This window comes from Taudactylus pleione, unplaced genomic scaffold, assembly GCF_031769625.1.
Source record: "Taudactylus pleione unplaced genomic scaffold, aTauple2 ptg000156l, whole genome shotgun sequence".
In the NCBI taxonomy this organism is placed as follows: Eukaryota; Metazoa; Chordata; class Amphibia; order Anura; family Myobatrachidae; genus Taudactylus; species Taudactylus pleione.
In genome coordinates this window covers 21,437,609-21,457,910 of record NW_028284558.1, presented here as the reverse complement: position 1 = coordinate 21,457,910, position 20,302 = coordinate 21,437,609, and the positions used below count along the sequence as shown (strand labels likewise).

General features: G+C 44.9%; 1 protein-coding gene across 1 annotated transcript in view; it reads right to left on the bottom strand.

Moving 5' to 3' along the window:
• KYNU (kynureninase) overlaps positions 1-20,302 on the bottom strand; it is a 163,205-nt gene that overhangs the window by 101,426 nt on the left and 41,477 nt on the right. The window contains exon 5 of the mRNA XM_088474915.1: positions 10,738-10,799. Within this exon, the coding sequence (XP_088331041.1) occupies positions 10,738-10,799 (62 nt within the window). The remainder of the gene's footprint in view (positions 1-10,737; positions 10,800-20,302) is intronic.

Below are 20,302 nucleotides of genomic sequence, written 5' to 3'. Positions count from 1 at the left end.
AGTCTGAGGAGGACACATGGAGGAGGAGCTGATTACCTGCTGTCTGAGTCTGAGGAGTACACATGGAGGAGGAGCTGATTGCCTGCTGTCTGAGTCTGAGGAGGGTACATGGAGGAGGAGCTGATTGCCTGCTGTCTGAGTCTGAGGAGGACACATGGAGGAGTAGCTGATTGCCTGCTGTCTGAGTCTGAGGAGGACACATGGAGGAGGAGGTGATTGCCTGCTGTCTGAGTCTGAGGAGGACAGATGGAGGAGGAAATAATTGCCTGCTGTCTGAGTCTGAGGAGGACACATGGAGGAGAAGCTGATGCCGAGCTGTCTGAGTCTGAGGAGGACACATGGAGGAGGAGCTGATGCCGAGCTGTCTGAGTCTGAGGAGGACACATGGAGGAGGAGCTGATGCCGAGCTGTCTGAGTCTGAGGAGGACACATGGAGGAGGAGCTAATTGCCTGCTGTCTGAGTCTGAGGAGGACAGATGGAGGAGGAAATGATTGCCTGCTGTCTGAGTCTGAGGAAGGCACATGGAGGAGGAGCTGATTGCCTGCTGTCTGAGCCCGAGGAGGGCACATAGAGGAGGAGCTGATTGCCTGCTGTCTGAGTCTGAGGAGGGCACATAGAGGAGGAGCTGATTGTCTGCTGTCTGAGTCTGAGGAGGACACATGGAGGAGCTGATGCCAAGCTGTCTGAGTCTGAGGAGGACACATGGAGGAGGAGCTGATTGCCTGCTGTCTGAGTCTTAGGAGGGCACATGGAGGAGGAGCTGATTGCCTGCTGTCTGAGTCTGAGGAGGACACATGGAGGAGGAGCTGATTGCCTGCTGTCTGAGTCTGAAGAGGACAGATGGAGGAGGAAATAATTGCCTGCTGTCTGAGTCTGAGGAGGACACATGGAGGAGAAGCTGATGCCGAGCTGTCTGAGTCTGAGGAGGACACATGGAGGAGGAGCTGATGCCGAGCTGTCTGAGTCTGAGGAGGACACATGGAGGAGGAGCTGATGCCGAGCTGTCTGAGTCTGAGGAGGACACATGGAGGAGGAGCTAATTGCCTGCTGTCTGAGTCTGAGGAGGACAGATGGAGGAGGAGCTGATTGCCTGCTGTCTGAGTCTTAGGAGGGCACATGGAGGAGGAGCTGATTGCCTGCTGTCTGAGTCTGAGGAGGACACATGGAGGAGGAGCTGATTGCCTGCTGTCTGAGTCTGAAGAGGACACATGGAGGAGGAGCTGATGCCGAGCTGTCTGAGCCTGAGGAGCTGTGTGTGAGTGTTTAACAATTCAGAGGCTGAGGCAAAAAACTCTGTGATATCTGTTGTTGTGAGTGCTGCAGGAGAGGACAGTGTGTGTGTATCAGTGTTGTGTCAGTGTCAGTGCTGCAGGAGAGGGGTGTGTGTATATATCAGTGTTGTGTCAGTGCTGCAGGAGAGCAGAGTGTGTGTGTATATATCAGTGTTGTGTCAGTGCTGCAGGAGAGGGGAGTGTGTGTGTATATATCAGTGTTGTGTCAGTGCTGCAGGAGAGGGGAGTGTGTGTGTCTGTGTGTATATATCAGTGTTGTGTCAGTGCTGCAGCAGAGGGGAGTGTGTGTGTGTGTGTGTGTGTGTGTGTGTGTGTGTGTGTGTGTGTGTGTGTGTGTGTGTGTATATATATCAGTGTGTGCAGTGTTCTTCCTAGGCTGTTTTTGTCGGGTGCACCACCCAGGCACTTTGGGAGCCTGCAACTGGGGACAGTATCTGGGAGCTGTATAAAAAGGACCAGACAGAGCTGTAAATAGACTTTTTGGTGCCCTGTGCCAGAAAGAGCATTGGCGCCCCCCTCATTTTTCAACGGGACATAATGCACCCAAAAAAGGGCCATGGCTTCCTGGGGAAGGGCCAGGGAAGAGATAGGAGAGGCCAGGAGATGCTGGGGATGAAATAAGAGGAAGCTACAAGCAAGAATGATAATAAACAGGAATTTGACAGGCCCAAACAGCGCCCCCTGACCTGTGGTGCCCTGTGCGATGGCACCGGCTGCACTACCCTAGCTACGGCCCTGGGACCAGATCCTGCAGACTTTGCAGCTTTTTCATAATCAGACAACTGGGACTAACAAGAAGAGGAGGTTTAATATATAAAATGTTATTTCAAGTTTAAGTCAGGATTTAAAACATTTTTTATTGCGAAGGCCCCAAGCAGCTTCTTCTTGATTCCACCCGACCGGAAAAAAATTCTGGGGAGAGCACTGGTGTGTCAGTGTCAGTGCTGCAGGAGAGGGTAGTGGGGATGCAATCGGGAAACCGGCTGTCTTAATCCCGACAGCCGGCTCCCTGACTGCTTTATCCTGGCGAGGGTTAAATGACAGGTATAGGGCACCTGGGGGGGGACTTAGGGTTAGCCTAGGGGGAGGGAGGGTTAAGGTTAGGCACCCCCCCGGGGGACTTAGGTTTAGGCAGCGGGGAAGGGGGGGTTAGGGTTAGGCACTTACAGGGGGGATTAGGTTTAGGCACTTGGGGGGGAGGTTAGGCACCCCTTAGGAGGGTTAGGGGGTTAGGTTAGTTTTTACTTACCTACGGACGATCGGGATTTCCAGCGCTGTCGGGCTTCTGCTGCCGTGATCTCTGCTTCTGTCGGCCTGCCGCAGACAGGATTCGAACTGCCGGCCAGAGGGATGGAGGTATTTCATACCGATTCCGGGTTGTGTGTGTGTGTATAGCTGTGTTGTGTCAGTGCTGCAGGAGAGGGGTGTGTGTGTGACTGTGTATATATCAGTGTTGTGTCAGTGCTGCAGGATAGGAGAGTGTGTGTGTGTGTGTATATCAGTGTTGTGTCAGTGTCAGTGCTGCAGGAGAGGGGAGTGTGTGTGTGTGTGTGTCAGTGTTATGTTAGTGTCAGTGCTGCAGGAGAGGGGAGTGTGTGTGTGGATATCAGTGTTGTGTCAGTGTTGCAGGATAGGGAAGTGTGTGTGTGTATATCAGTGTTGTGTCAGTGTCAGTGCTGCAGGAGAGGGGAGTGTGTGTGTGTGTGTGTGTGTGTGTGTGTGTGTGTGTATATCAGTGTTATGTTAGTGTCAGTGCTGCAGGAGAGGGGAGTGTGTGTGGATATCAGTGTTGTGTAGTGCTGCAGGATAGGAGAGTGTGTGTGTGTGTGTATATCAGTGTTGTGTCAGTGTCAGTGCTGCAGGAGATGGGAGTGTGTGTGTGTGGATATCAGTGTTGTGTCAGTGTCAGTGCTGCAGGATAGGGGAGTGTGTGTGTGTATATCAGTGTTGTGTCAGTGTCAGTGCTGCAGGAGAGGGGAGTGTGTGTGTGTGGATATCAGTGTTGTGTCAGTGTCAGTGCTGCAGGATAGGGGAGTGTGTGTGTGTATATCAGTGTTGTGTCAGTGTCAGTGCTGCAGGAGAGGGGAGTGTGTGTGTGGATATCAGTGTTGTGTCAGTGTCAGTGCTGCAGGATAGGGGAGTGTGTGTGTTAAACTTTCTATCGTCAGATGATAGATGTGACCCATAAACTTAAACTAAACTAAACTAAAATAAAGACATGAGACCAAGTTATGCCATTTAAATTAATTGGTCAGCTTTATTTAGTTACATGGTAGGTATGGTGGCAGGAGAAAGAACGGCAAATAACCAGCGTCCACTTGTCTTAGGCCAAAAGTATACATCACAACTTGTGAGGGCCAACTATCCCAGACAAGGGTAGGGTGATCTTAAAACTTGCAAGGGCCAACTATCCCTTTCAGAGCAAGTGATGCGGCCCCAACACCCATGCCAATGCACTATACATCCTGCTCGGTCGAGAGGTGCCGCTGACCCTAATAGGGTGAAATCTGCCTATCAGTGCATTGAAGGGGTGCGCACCGCTATTACTGCGCAAGATGGACGCTTCAATATTGCCGGTCTTTCCCTGCTAATTAAATAAAGCCGACACAAGACACAATAGGGGAGGAAGGGTGGGAGATCAAAATTCAAAGAGGCAGATTTTCAACAGTAGATTCCCTACACCCTCTCATATAACACGCCCCCTAACCTATCGCCCTATCACATCTGCCTACCTGCTGTCAAACAAACATCTTTAACTTTATTAACCCCCTCTATCCCTGACTTGAAGTTTATGTGCCGTCGGTTCTATCCCAAACCTCCGTTATATATATCAGTGTTGTGTCAGTGTCAGTGTCAGTGCTGCAGGATAGGGGAGTGTGTGTGTGTGTATATCAGTGTTGTGTAAGTGTCAGTGCTGCAGGATAGGGGAGTGTGTGTGTGTATATCAGTGTTGTGTCAGTGTCAGTGTAACAGTTTTCACGTTTTCTATAGCCATAAAACAAGAAAATTATACCTGAACGCCCACGCTATATATATCGCAAGGCACCTAATTTGAAAAGTATATTAACCAAGAGTGACCTTGTGGAAGCATCCACTCACCCTATTAGGAATAAAGGCTTTTTTAGGTGTGGAAGTTGTGCTGCCTGTAGAGAGATTAAAACTGGGCAAGCTAAATACCGTATATACTCGAGTATAAGCCGACTTTTTTAGCACACTTTTTATGCTCAAAAAGTACCCCCTCGGCTTATACTCGAGTGAAGTGTAGCGCTGACCGGACGTAGTTCGGTCAGCGCTATACACTGCCAAACACACAGCCACCGGAGCCGGCAGCTGCGTGTTTGGTGTAATCAGCAGCCGCTGAGAGTCTGTCAGACTCTCAGCGGCTGCTGCTGCTCCCACTGCGGGAGCCATCTTCCGGCTCCCGCAGTGGGTAATGGGAGACACGTCGTCATGACGACGTCTCTCCCATGCAAAGCGGCCGGAGGAGCGGATAGCGGCGGGACCAGGAGCGGGAGTTTCAGGTAAGTAATTTTTTTTTTTATTCTTATCACGTCTCTCTCTACTGGGGGGGGGGGACTACAGGGGGCACTACCAGGGGGCGATTACTACAGGGGGCACTAAAAGGGGGGATTACCACTGGGGGAACTACCAGGGGGGGATTACTACAGGGGGCACTACCAGGGGGGATTACTACAGGGGGCACTATAAGGGGTGATTACCACTGGGGGTACTACCAGGGGGGATTACTACTGGGGGCACTAAAAGGGGGGGGATTACCACTGGAGGTACTGAAAGGGGGGATTACTACTGGGTGCACTACCAGGAGGGATTACTGCTGGGGGCACTGAAAGGGGGGATTACCACTGGGTGCACTACCAGGAGGGATTACTACTGGGGGCACAACCAGCGGGAATTGCTACTGGGGGCACTACCAGCTGCTGCCATTTCCTACACTAGGCTTATACTCGAGTCAATAAGTTTTCCCAGTTTTTGGGGGTAAAAGTAGGTACCTCGGCTTATATTCGGGTCGGCTTATACTCGAGTATATACGGTAAGAGGAATTTGAAAGAATTGGTAAAAAATAGACTAAATCAGTTTATGACATGTTATACGACGAATGTCATTTACCTCATAGAATGCAGCTGTAAGCTTATCTATGTATGGTAGGTAGAACAAGTTGAGCTTTGAAAACCAGACTGAGTGAGCATTTGCGAAATATAAAAAAGGGGCTGATGACCCATTCTCTCTCAAAACACTTTAAGGAGGCTCATGATTGCTCAACAAAAGAAATAACCTGGTTTATGGCTATAGAAAACGTGAAAAATACATGGAAAAACAGATTTAGAAAACGTTTAGCAATGAAAGAAATAAGCTGGATTTTTAATTTAAAGACATTAATTCCCAATGGTCTAAATTCTGACTTTGAGTTGAAGTGGTTCTTATGAGCTTTTTTAGATTCATGTTTCATATATTTTTTCTATATGGTTTTTATCTAGAATTTAGTTCTACTTGAAAATAATGTTTGATGAATATTTTTTATACTCATGAGATCTTAGTCGATATGATTTCCATTTTATCTATTTATTTCTACCTTTTTTTAGTATAGATTATCTAGTGTATTAATGTGTTGGTCCATTATTATTTTACGACAATACTATTTTTGCACTTTTTCTCAGATTTCCCTCTACTTCTAAATTTGTATATGATGATACCAATATTAAAGATGGTCGCCGCCATTCTGAGGGAGGATTTACATATGGCGCTGAGAAAGAGAAGTTTGTGCCCCAAGCAAAATGGCCGCGATAACCGGAAGTTGAAAAACTGAAGTGACATCCTCTGTAAGAAACTGCTGCTATGTTAAAGAAGTTCTGTTAACAAAATCGGGCACTAGTGAGGCTGACTGATATTAACAAGATGTCCAACGGAGACTTAATAGGGAAGGTGACCTATTGAGCGACAAAATATATGTTACATGAAACCAGAAGTTCGGACTGGTACTTCTGGTTTCCGATGTAGAAACAACTATTTATGATTTCATTGTATTTTAATGTTTTAACTTGTTTATTATGTAGGATGGATTATGGGCCTGATTCAGACCCACTCGCGAGCGGCTGTCCGCTCGCAAGTGGGTCGATGTTATGCACTGAGCATGCGCACGATGGAGGGAGCTCCGTCGTGCGCATGCGCCAGACGCGACGAGCGAAGGAAAGTCCTTCGCTCGTTGTGTCCGATCAAAGGGGGCGTGCTGTCAATGTTGATTGACAGCACGCCCCCTTTGGTGGGCGTGCCGGGGTCGTGCCTCCCTGACGGGGCGTTCCCACGGGAACGCCTCCCATCAGAAGCCGGCCCACTGACATCACTAGTGATGTCAGTGGGAGTGATTTTGGCTCTGATAGAGCCAAAATCACTCCGGAGCTTGTGGTTGAAAACCTCAACCGCAGGCTCCGGCTCGCAATTTCGATGGTCGCGATGGTCTCGACCATCGCGGCCATCACAAAGCACGCTCGTATAGCCTGTGGGTGGTGACATACAGCTATACGAGCGTCCAGGAGGACGCTCCATGAAAATGGAGCCCGGCCCTCATTCAGAGCGTGCGCTCTGCTCAGAGCGTACGGCTCTGAATGAGGGCCTATGTGTTAAAAGGTGCCTGATAGGGATCCATTATTATAAATACAGAAGATTAGTAATGATATGGGCCGTTTGACCCGGAAGTGAATATGGAGAGAGGGATAAAAAGCCAGCTTTCCACAGTCTGAACCACATTGCCTTGAGGAAGAGAGCTGTGACTCTTGAAACGCGTTGGCCCGTGGTGCAGACTGAAGGTTCCTGGTGTGGAAGTTCCTGGTACTATCCTCTGGCAAAAAGGAATCTAGGTGGAGCATCCGGAGGCTTCCACATTGTGGTTTTCTACAAGCTTTTATGCAAGGGGATGTCTGGTAATTACACATCTTGTAAACCATAACACTCCATATATGTGTATGGATTATACCTTACTTTATCCATAAGAACGATAATTATATGATTTTTTTTTTTATCTTAAACTTATTTATGTGTAAATAAACTACTCTGTTATGATTTGATTACACTATGTTTCCTTTCCCATTTATTATGTTTTTCATGACATTGGACATATAAGGGAAAAAGGAGAACCCAGAGATACGGGAACCATCCAGATTGCATATAGGAGGAAAGTATTCGTCTTTTATTATATGTGCATCTTCTTTTTATTCCTTCTGTGAAGCTGATATCAGCGCACTCTAGTCACAAGGAGATCTAGTAATGTCAGTGTGGCAGAGGAGAGAAATATTAATGTCAGTGGGTGGGGGGGCTAGGATGTCAGCGTATAGTAAGATGTGCTATTATATTTGTGTGGTCATCTATTGAAGAATTTTAATTAGAATGGTTGTGGGGGAGCAGATTCTTATTTTGTCCACATTTCTCCTTTGCAAGGCCCTCTTATGCCCCTGTGTCTATGGAAATGTACTGACATAAATTTGCCTCTATGTCAGCAAAACAGAATATTCTGGTGACTTGGTGTCACATGCCAAGTGTTTACATGAAGTAATTGTAATTTCATTCGGTCTAGAACACACCCAATTGGCAATAGATACGCCCATAGGTGGATCTAGACACGCCTTTTGGGTGGTGTGTATTTTCCCTGAAACTACTTTTGAAAAGTAGGCAAGTATGGCGCATACCAGAGTATCAGTGTGTGTATATATATATATATATATATATATATAATATATATATATATATTTTCACAAGGATGAGAAAGTGGCGCCCTCCAGTGTGTCCAACAAATTATAATTGCAGTATTAACCTGGATTCCTTTATTTCCGGTGAATCTCAATAGTAAAATGATCTATATAAAAAAAATCATACAAAAGTCCCACTGTAAAGTACAATGATTTTCTACTATTCTTCACTTTATTATGCCCGTACCCACCACTCCAGGGGTGCGGGGAAGAGGCCCAGGCTTCAGACCAAGCCTGGGGTTTGGGAGAGGGGGGACTCCTTTTTTACCACCCCTGAGATCCTCGACTTGGCCTGACCGACTTGGGGTGAGATTGCTTTGGCCCTGGAGACCCGGTAATAGGGTCTCTGGGCTGTGGCATTACACCCCAGTCTTTTTCGGTCCGGTGCTGGTTTTAAATATAGGGGGCACCATACACATTTTTTTTGCCCTATATTTAAAACCAGGACTGGCCCTGCAGCCTGATGCTGGTTCCTAAATTACGGTGGAACCCTACTCGTTTTGTTCCCCATAATTTTAGGAACCTGGTCCGGCTAACCAGTCCGGGGCTGGTTATGCATTTGGGGGGGGGGAAGTGTCAATTTTTTATTCTAAAAATTAACCCTTAAAATATAAAAAAATAAACAAGCAGTCTGCACATATTTCACTGATATGTGCAGCCTGCTTGTTCGGGAGAGAAATTCGGGTGGTGAAATCGGGACTTCAAAACAGACAGGATCAACCAAATACACCATCAATTCCCAATTTTTTAAAGTTGAAAAATGGGCATTTTTGATCGATCCTATCGTGTTGAAAAATGGGACAAATCGGGACCAACACAAATCTTAGTAAATTTACCCCCATGTCTCTCTTTTCTTTCACCTCCCCTCACTCAGCAGCTACATAATTCACTCCTCTACCACCAGTTCCCACCTCTCTTCTCCCTCCATAGTCTCCTCCACCTTCTCCTCCCCCTCTTTCCTCTCCTCTGTCTTTGTTCATCCCATTTAGTATTCTCTACCACATCTCCCATTACTCCATTATTATTCACTTCTCTTCCACCATGGTCCTGCTACACCACCACTAAGCCCTGCACCCTCCCTTTTCTCCATTTCAACTCTCCTCTCCTCCACCCACACCACACTAAACGTCCACCTTGCCCACCACCTCCTGTCACCCTTCCTCATTCAGAAGCCCGCCACATACCTACACTCTCCTCATCCCCCTGCTATAAATCAATCATACCTCCACACTACATCAGCCCTAATAATCTCATTCTCCTGGTGGTGATGGAGTCCGTTTATCCTTTGTTCACTCCTACCAACTCCTACCTTCTGATCCCTCCATTTCATTCTTTCCATTCGAGGTTCATGATATTCACCTCTTGCAACCTCTTCAAGTAGCTGCCTCTTTTCATCCCTCTGGCCTTAGCTAAAAATTCCCTGATAATGGAGCGTACACACGGTCAGATTTGTCAGACTTGTCAGATTTGTCAGATGAACGACTGAACGATTGGACGATTTGAACGATTTGACCAAAGTTTTGAACGATTTGAACGATTTGAACGATTGAACGATTTTTGACTGCATTAAAATGAATGGAATCGTCCAAGTCTGACTGCAAACCCATCAGATGTCAGATATCGTTATCTGACAAACGGGAACGCGCATCGTTGATCGTCCATCGTTCAGGCTTGTCAGATATGAATGATTTTCCTTCAGATATGAACGACTGAACGATTTTTAAATCGTTATCGTCCATATCTGAAGAAAAAATCTGATCGTGTGTATGCACCATAACTTTGCTTCCTGTCTCCTAACCTTCAAATGGGCTCTCTTGACCCATTTCTTCCTCAAAGCTTTCCAGCACTCATCCTAACCCACTACTGCATGCTCCTTCCTCACTATCTCGCCCATCTGTGTCACCCCTTTTGTCTGCCTCTCCCCTTTAGAATGTAAGCTCTCACAAGCAGGGCCCTCTTCCCTCATGTGCTTCTCCTTGTCATAATTATACTTTCATCTACTGCTAACTCCCCACAACGACAACTAACACTTGGTTGCTGACACCCTGCTACTTATTTAAGTGTTATGCAGCAATGTTTATAAACCATGTATTTGTCCTGCATTGCCATATAAATAAAGGGTAATAATAATAATAATAATAATAATAATAATAATAATAATAATAATAATAGTAATAATAATAATAATAATTGAATGAATATACTTTATTACAGATTGTGTGTACAATGGACCAAATGGGGTGGTCCATTCTTGAAAAAAGGGTGTGGCCTGTCGAGCAATGAGAGGAAAATGGGTGGATCTAGGTTTGGACAGATCTTGATGGTGGCCCAATGTGCTCCAAGTTTCCATTAGGAAATGCGCTTAGGTAGAGTATGGTCCCTAATTTCTAGTAACGAGATGAATATTGGTTCAGCACACACTATATGAATTCCTCCATTGTGTGTACGATAGAGAACATTTTAACATTGATTCTCTGTCAAGCACCTTCATTATCAAAGCAATTGTTCAGGGCATTGAAAATATCTAAAAATGCAGAAGCTTCCGAGAACTGCTGGAGACGATTATTGTTCCATCCGCGCTTCCATGATTTAGCCAAGTAATGTTTTTCAGTGCAAACATGCATAAGAGATAAGCAGAATCTGCAATTGAAAGTAGACAAATCACGGCTGGAGCGAATGAACTCACCATTTGTAAATGCAAATTAACCGTCAGTCCATTCATTAACGCCACTTCTTCGTTTTCAGCACCTGCAAATAATATTAAAAAAATGTCAGCAATTTCTTATTGTCCAATAATTTCTGTAATATGGAAAATATCCACTGCAGATTAGGCGATGACTTTGCATATACTGAAAAAGTAAACACATTTTTTAATGTGCCACCGGAATAAAAGTTTTCAGTCTATTTATTGCTTTCATTTTGTGATCAGAATAAAAAGATAATGAAATAGTTGCATTTTGTAGTGAACAGGAGGCTGATTTATGACTATCATTATATTCCAGCTGAATTTGTACAAATTGCATTTTAGTCCTGAACACATGTGAAAACGAGAGCTTGAAACAAAGCCGGAGTCAGCATAGGAACCTGGATTATAAGAATGATATTGATTGCATTAAAATATATCACTTTGCAGTAACAATGCAAATTGATGTGATAGGGAATTCATGCATCTGGTAATCTACTGAAATAAATAAGAACAGAGAAGAATCTGCACCCCGCTAAGTAACTCCTATGCTGGATTTACAATTTACTATTACAATGATCTTTTCCATGCAGCCCTCATGCACCACCTATAGTTATTGTTCTCACAGACAGGTTGCACCCCTACTCATAGAATACAGGCTGAAATTTTTTTGGACACAATTTAGTATGTCCTACAGATAGTATATAGCAAAAACTACTGTAAGTAATATAAATCAATACAACTTTATTAAATGATTTAAGTTTAGAAAGTTAAAATCAGTTGAATTTTGAAAAGTTTTCCATCCTCAAAATAGGAGATGTCAGTATAGAGGGCCTGATTCATTACTGATCGCAACTGCGATTACGCACGCAATCGGGCAATTGTTGCATTCTGCGCATGCACATGCATCGTAGTGCGCGTGCGCAAAGGCTCAGCTGCGAACCAGACAGCGATTGCAGTGACTACGCAGACCCATCGCAGAGTAATTGACAGGAAGTTTGGGGGTGGTGACGGGGGTGGTTGGCGAAACGCAGGCATGCCAGTGCGTTTGAACGCTGTTGCAGGGGCATGCATAAATTAGCCACTGTCATGCAATACACAGCTTGGGCTTTCACTGCATACGATGAGGCTAGCAATTCCTGAGTAAGGTCAGACCTTGTGCAAGTGTGCGTGAGGCTCCGATTGTACTCGATGTTACCGATGGTTTTGCAGACTTGCAAAGTATTACGGATGTGTGTAAGGTAAAGTGGGCGTCCTAATGTTAGGCATTGCGATTGCAATCACTAGCATATGTTCGCAGTGAGACTGCGTGCGTAATCGCAGCTGCGATCGCAATAGCGATCCGTAATGAATCAGGCCCTGAGGGTGTTTGATGAAGTTGCTTCATGAGAAAACATCTATGAAAATTCTGTACACTTATAATAAAATAAATTAATAAAATAAAAATATGCCTTTATCTACTCTCATTTAAAACTACAGTGCATTCTGTAACATTTTAAGGGTCAATAAAGAGGCTCATAATAAAGTCAGTACATGTCGCACATCAGGGTGTGGGTACCCCATTATCGGGTTTGACGGTGAAACCTTACTGCCTTCTGTGTCCACCTGCGGTATCACTGAGATCTATGGTCACTTTTCTGTATAAACTGCTGGGAGGTATCCTATCAGGTAGTCGATATTCAGAAGGTCGACATTAGTAATGTCGACAGGTTCTGAATGTCAACAGTCAGAATATCTAATTCTACATGGTCAATAGGTCGACAACCAATATGTCAACATACAATTAGGTCAACATGGACAAAAATGTTGACACATTCAGAATGTCAACATTTAACATGTTAACACCAGAATGTTTACATATGGTTGATTTTTAGGTTTAGGTTCAGGGTTAGGCTTAATGTTAGGTTTAGGGTAAAAGTTAGGTTTAGGAATAAGCTAAAATAAGCAAAAATCCACAACAAATGTCAACATTCAGAACCTAGCAACATTGTGACATTGACATTCTGAATATCGACTAGTCATTCCTCACCCAGCTGGCATCCCACTCCTGGCGGTTCCCACCATTCTGAACCATAATTGCCGCCGTTTTGGATGTGATCACATGACCCACTTTGCCAACCAGCTTCCAGTGACTGCAGTCACATGTTCAGTACAGCCTATCAGCACTTAGTTACAGCACCCTAGTTAAACCAGGAACTGCTGATCTCACATTACCAGTGGAACCACATTACCAGTGCAACTTCTCACCCTGGATTTGTTTTGATATCCTGTATTATGTTCCTGTTACAAGCTCCAGCATTTGCTTAAAAGCAATCTGCATCTGTTCTAATTACCAGCTCCAGGAATTGCTAACCACCTTTCTACAGCTGTTCCAGCTACCTTCTCAGTATTGCTTTCCAGCGCTCAATCTGATACATTCCTGCAGCCTTCTCATATTGTGCCATAGCATTCAGGTCCAGACTCCAGCAGCCTGCCCCCATTTATTCTTCTGGCACCTCTTTCTCAAGCTCCTGCAGCTTGCTTCTATTGTACTACAGCATCAGTTCCAGCCAGAAGCGGGCTGGGCCGGAGGGCAGGGTGACAGATGCCCCCCCGGCCGGTCCCATTTTCAGTACTTTGGGCCGGCCGCTGGTCCCTGTAGAGCTGCAGAATGGGCCGCACTTGGCAGTGTTTTGTAGGAAAAGTGTAGATGCGTGGCCCTACCCCCTTAATGTGCAGGCTCTTTCCTCCCCTGCCTGCTTTTTGAGGGAAGCTTCATGCGGCCATGCTCATTCAACGTCAGGCCCAGAGAGGATATGCCAGGCAGTATCGTAGCGCACCTGGCCCCAGCAGTCCTCTCACTGCCTCTAATGCACAGCTCATGCTTTCTCCTGTCCCCGGTGGCCACTCCCCTCTACCTCTAATACCAGGCACCCCGCCCCCTTCTCCAATTCCCATCCACTCTTTACCTGGCACCCATCTCCTCCTGGTTCTGGCTTTTCTCAACCCCTATTACACACAGGGGCACCAAGTACCTATCAGCAGACTGCTCACTGCAGCCTCCTCTGTCTGTGGGAGGGGGGGAGCGGTCACACTAATCAAACCCCCCTACCTCTAGATTTGTGATGTGCAAAAAAAAATTTTTTCTCTGAGGGGGCGTGGCCACGCCTTCCGCTAAAATGCCACACTCCATTCGGTTTTCTACGGCCCTGCTTACACGGGACGGTACCTGGCTTCCTTTTGTGTCCTGCCCCAGCCAACTACTCCTGACCCTGGCTCACCTCTAATACCAGGCCAGCACCCCTCCTCCTCCTATGCCAGCCTATTTCTCCTGTCCCCAGGTCTCCTCTAATACCTATTAACCAGCACCCCTTCTTCTCCTTCTATGCCAGCCTACTCCTCCTGTGTCCTGTCCCTGTCTCTCCTCTAATACCCAGCACCCCTCCTCCTCTACCTATGACCAACCTATTTCTCCTATGTCCTGTCCCCATCTCTCCTCTAATACCCAGCACCCCTCCTCCTCCTACTATGCCAGCCTATTTTCCTGGTCCCTGGCTATCCTTTTATGCCTTTTACCCAGCATTCCTCCTCCTCCTCCAATACCCGCCTACTCCTCCTGTGTCCCCTGCTCCGCTTCCTACACATCAAGAAGGAACTGCAGCCAGAGTCAAAGCTCGGACGCCCCCATCCAGTTCACATAGAATAACATAAAGGTATTACCAGAACAGAGAGTACCACCTTGATAGTTAAAAATTAGGGCTGCATCTCATGGGCCACTGCTTTGCGCATGCCCCCCAGGCTAAACTTTGCCAGCCAGCCAGCCCCTGGTTCCAGCATCTGTTCCAGCGATGTAGCAGGACATTTCCGCACCCTTGACAGGAAGATAGGAATGCTCTGGATGTCTTGAAAAGCAGCAGGTTGCCCTTCCAGGTACCCCAGAGAAAAGTGCCACTGGGGCAGCAACGATGCCTCACCCATAGCCTTGCTCTCTAATTAGCGGTATCAGTCATACATTGCTACTCAAATCCCCTGGGGCCTGTGCAGTTTAAAGTGAGCTAGGGATGGCCATTGACCATTGATGGTTAAGCACCGATGGTAGATGTGTTTGCCAACAATGGTAACCACCATTATAAATGGTTTCATACCACAGATGTTAACCACCAATGGCCATCGATGGCCATCCCAAACAGGAGCGGTACATGCTACTGTATGATGTTTTGTGCGGTTTGATCACAGATTGTAGCACCTTAATCTTCAAACTTTCCTACACACGAACATGTAGGAGTGGGGTGTGCTGAAATACTCTGTACTTCTTCTAGACCCACCCACTTCATATTGCCTATGCCAATGTACCTAGTTTTGAACAATGAATGCAATAAATCCACCCTAAGGTACTGATGAATTGTACAGATTTATTAATTAAATACTTAGAAAATGTAGACACGTAATCAAATTGTATTGCATTCATACATTCTACTATGCTTACATAGTATTCTTACGGGCGATTTATCAGAGTGCAGCGATAAGACAAATATTTTATCACCATTTATTACAGCAATAGAAAATCACTTACCAATAAAATATGACCAGGGCAGCTGCACCAGCAATGTTAGCACTGTATGGTATGAATACCAATAAGGTACGTGTGCAGAAATCTGCACATGTGAGCCAGGCACTACTATTGCCTTCAATGGCTATTTATTGTATATATCAAAGCAATAAAGAATCTTAATACCTATTATCTCTCAGCAGTAGGGGTTTACTCCCCATCAGTGGTGCGCATTGGGCACCTGTACTATTTTTCCTGCACAAATTCTGAGATCACAGCAAAGGAAGATGAATACGGTCTCTGCAGATCATGCCTTGTCTTGTTTTTGTACTATTATAGGAGCTCTGTTAATATATGTAAGACTCAGGCATTTTTTAAAGGCTGTTGCAATATTGTAAAGGGCACACTGCAATTCTGACAGAAGATTAATATCACCTGATAATAAGAGCAGATGGACGGGGGCATTAACTTGCATGAAAAGCCAAGGGAAATTTGAAACATTTTAGAGGATTTCATAAAATTTAGAGAGATAGTAATAACCTTGGAAAACAGTGAAATAAAATTAAACTTTAATAATATGTATTAGAACTCAATTAAAATGTAATGTATTGTTTATCAGCTGTGTAAGGTCACATACTGTACACAAGGACATTGACAAACAACATCAGCTAAAAGTGTATACAAAAATGTGTATGTTCCCTGGCTTTTCATTTTAACAGAACATTCATTGTCTCTTTACCAAGGTTTCCTTGAGTATTGTGTAATATGCAGTTAATGGGATCTTCATTAACATTGCTGGTAACATTAAAGCTGACGAGAAGTGCATATGTACATGTCCTTTTACTGAAATTAGTTTTTGGAGCCCTAGCATCAGAGACTGTTTAATAAGCTTTGCAAATGCATGTTATACCCTTTTCTGATATAAATTCCCGGCTTCAACCCGGCTCAGACAGGGTACACCGAGCACGGGTTGAAGCTGGGCTAGCTCTTTTACACATGGGTGATAAGCCTGGTTACTCCAGGGTAGTCAACCTTCACACAGGACCTGAGTCTTGCTGTGACCCGGGTCTTCCGTCAGGCAGCAGTGGACTCTTGGAGATGATGTTATCTCCAAGCTCCACTGAGCCAGCCAATCGGAGCCTTTTAGGCATGACCCAAGTCATTGCGACACGGGTTATGCCAGTCAAACTAGAGGCGATCCGGAAAAACCCTGCTACGGAGCAGGGTTGCGATCTCTGATCCAGGTTGGCCCCTTTCACACCTAGGTCGGTGCGAGTACACTGCCAAAAATCTGGGTGTTTAGACTATGGGCCATATTCAATAAGGTTGCGAAAATTATCGCAGATGACGTCATTTTTGCATGTTTTAATTAACCCCGTATTCAATTTCAAAGACTTTTTGCCTGTGCGAAAAGTCTTTGAAAAAAAACGGGGATAAGTTTTCACCATGTTTTTTACATGGCGAAAAAAAGTGCAGAATTGAGGCAATTTTTTGTTAAGCCTGCACCCCTGGGAATAGTCCCCAAAAATGAACTGTGTCAAATAAAGTAAAAAAAAAAAAATAGGCACACCCCAAAAAGAACATTTTAATTTTGGGGTTAAAAAAAAAAATATGGGGAACAAGCTTTTAAATAGCTAAATGAATTCAGGGGGGACTCCCAAGTATGCAGCAAGTGTTTAAAATAATGCGGGTGGTTGCGGCAGGTGCATTTTTGAAGAATTTTCAAAATGCACTTTAAGTACTTAAAAATATGCTTGCACCCATTTTCATGTACCCCAAATTTGATGGGCATAGTTATTTTTTGCCTCCCAAAAACCTAAGTGCTATTCTTCATCACTTCTTCAAAGTCGGGAAAAAACACCTGCGGCGGCGATTTAAAAACCCTAATTACCTTCTGCAGGGAAAAACGGGGGTACTCACAGTGATCCCCCATGTCAGTACATCATTAGGGGGGTCCTAGGATGAATTCCCGAAAATTCCCTATTTTTCCCCATACTTACCTTTCCGCCGGGTCCCGTTTAATATTTTGTTTTTATCTCATGTAGGCTCAGAGGTTCATTATATCTGCAGTACTGGTAAATCTGATTTTATTTTCTGTGTACAGGTAATATGTTTGTTGCTATACAGTACTGCAGCCTTTTCAGGGGCGTAACTAGGTATTTGAAGGCCGCAACAGAAAATCTTTAGTATTGTCACATATTGTTAATTCATACTTGCCAACAATACCTCCCCTTTGGGAGGTGCAAAGTGGACATGGCAACGCAATTTATGTCATCTTTGCCCCACTCTCACTATACATCGCAGCATCACTCAGTAGGGCTATGATGATGCAATTTGCCATAAATTGGAGCATCAAGCCACTTCTTGCCACTTTGCTTTAGAAGTAGGCAGGATGATGGAAGGTATCCCATTTTGCCAGGAGTTTGAAGTTCCCCAAAATTTGTGAGTCTTTCAGAAGTAGGCAAGTTTGTGTTATATAGTGTGGAGTGTGTTTGTTTAGGTCTAACTGTACTAGACAAAATATGAGTCTATGCACTGCCTACCTCCTGTCACAATCATCCACCTACCCGTACTCTGTAACCAATTTCCACGAGTATGGGTGGGACCCTGTTGTGTTATATAGTGAGCACTGCTTTCCCTCTGCTTGGCTATCCCTCTTTTTTCATGTGAGTGCTTGTGTTGTTGCACCATCCTGGTTGAAACACTTCTCACAAAACGAAAAATATTTTTTTTCAAAGTGCTAGATCTCATGCTCCCATATATTATATTATCTACTAAGTTAAGTATCTTTAAATACATTTAAACTCCTAGTTTAATATTGTTGCTTTCCAATGTAACCCGACAGAGATTTTGGATTATTTGATCTCCCAAAAGTGATTAATAGAAGAAGAGTTTTAGAGTACTAATAGTGGCTGGAATTGGGAGCAGGCTTTGCATAGTGCTATATAAATCATCCACTACCATATTAATGAATAGTAGTCCAATCATTCTAATTTAAATGCACTTTGCCTTTTGCATATACACTTCATCACATTAGCTCCGTTCTAACAGCTATGTGCTGAATCAGCTCATTGGCAACATTGAACCAGTGTTCCATTGTGTCTATTCGACACAGAGGACATCAGCAATTCATCCACTAGTCCCAACTCCAATCCCTGTTTAATAGATAATGAGACTTAAAAAATTTGTGAGCCTTAATTATTAATATGTTATGTACATACGTATGTACATACACACACACACATACAGGACCTCATTCAGAGTCGGTCGTTGCGGCTGCACGGTCGTAAGGTAAAAGGGGCCAGATATGCAAATGAAGCGCTCGCACGTTGCATCGTTAAGATGGGATCGTTTGCTGGACGAGCGAGGGGAGGATGCGGCCGTAAGACTAAAAAAACGCCCCCTTCTCGTTCCCATTACACGTCATCTCCTGGCATATAAGGATTAATTGAGACCATCGGGAACCATCGGAGCTGGTCATAGACCTTAAGGTTGATCATACCCTCTCTTAAGCACTACGATCAAGTCAGTGTAAAAACCGCCCATGTCACATTTGCCATGACACTATTTAGTTAATTATGCACCATAAAACGCTGTTTCCATAGTCAGGCACGCCTGCGTTCGGATCTCCACTCCCCCGTTCACAAACACCTTCCCCAGTTACCACCCACAAACACCTCATCCTGTCACTCAAACTAACGACCTGGCCAAGTTGAAGGAGAGAGCAATTTCTGATCGTAATAGCTAGTTTACGCACGCGCATTGCGAACTTTACGCATGAGCAGTTTAGCGAACATCGGTGGCGTACGACCGTGCGGCCTCAATGACCGACTCTGAATGAGGTCCACAGTCCTGTGAAAGAGAAAGTACACCCACTTTCAAAAAACAGTCCTCATGAAGTCCTAAAATTAGAGACATTTAATATCATGTGAGAAATAACCCCTAACATGTTTTACACAGTCATTAGTTAAGTTTTGCCAGTAGCTATCCTGATTCCTGAACCCCCTGGGCCTAGGTGAGACAATAACTAAATATTATGGGAATATATTATCTGCTTTCTCTCAAACACTTAATATGAACCCACAAAGCTCAGTAAACACTATTTCATGCCAGGATTCCAAAAACTGATGTCAGCAAAAGGATCTGAACATGCCCACATCTTATCAGTTTTAAGGTTACCTGTAATGTTCATGAGCAGTAGCACTCAGCACAGTGTACAGAGTTATACCAAGTCTATGCATAGGTGGCCGCATCACATCATTTGCTGATGAGATTTAGAGCTACAGGGTTCACGTAGATGTTTAGGAAATACAGAATCCCTTCATATGCACTCACAACACAGCTGCAAAAGCCAATAGGCAGCCTTCTACCCTCTCATCCACGGAAACAGGCCAAGATAACTAATGAGCAGTGCGGGTTGGGGGTCACCTGTTCCATGGCTCAATAAGCAGTGATAAAATATGTTTGTTATCAGGGTAAATTTTGAAGTAGGAAGCAGTGTTGAGTAGGGTTGGTGCCAACCACCAATGGTTTCCACCCAATGGCCAATGATTTTCCCATTGATGGAGAAGGTCTGATGGTAAAAAAGTCTGTTGACTTTCTTTTTTGCACAAGCGCCTACATCACCTTTAATCTGTGCATGCACAGACACAAACCATCTTTGGTAAAACCATCAATGGTCTTGCACCTATGGTTTAAAACCATGGTCACTGAGTTGGTGAACAATCCTAGCACCGAGCAGTGCAGAGTGGGATTACTGACAGAAGCACAGGGCAGGAATCCTGTCAAGGAACAGCTATGAAGGGCAACAAAAGTGATACAAAGTACATAGAGCAGGTTAGGAGGAGCAAATTATGAGGGGAGAAGAGAATGCAGGAGAGGAATAGAGCAGCAGAAAAGGCCAGGGCCATAGCAAAGCTAAAATACGCCCTGTGCAGGCCCAGCTCTCCCACACATGATGTCACTCTGAGGGGGGAGCGGCTGATGGGACCAGCAAGCAGAAGAGTGCCTGGAGTGTCTTAAAGACACCCCGTGTGGCTT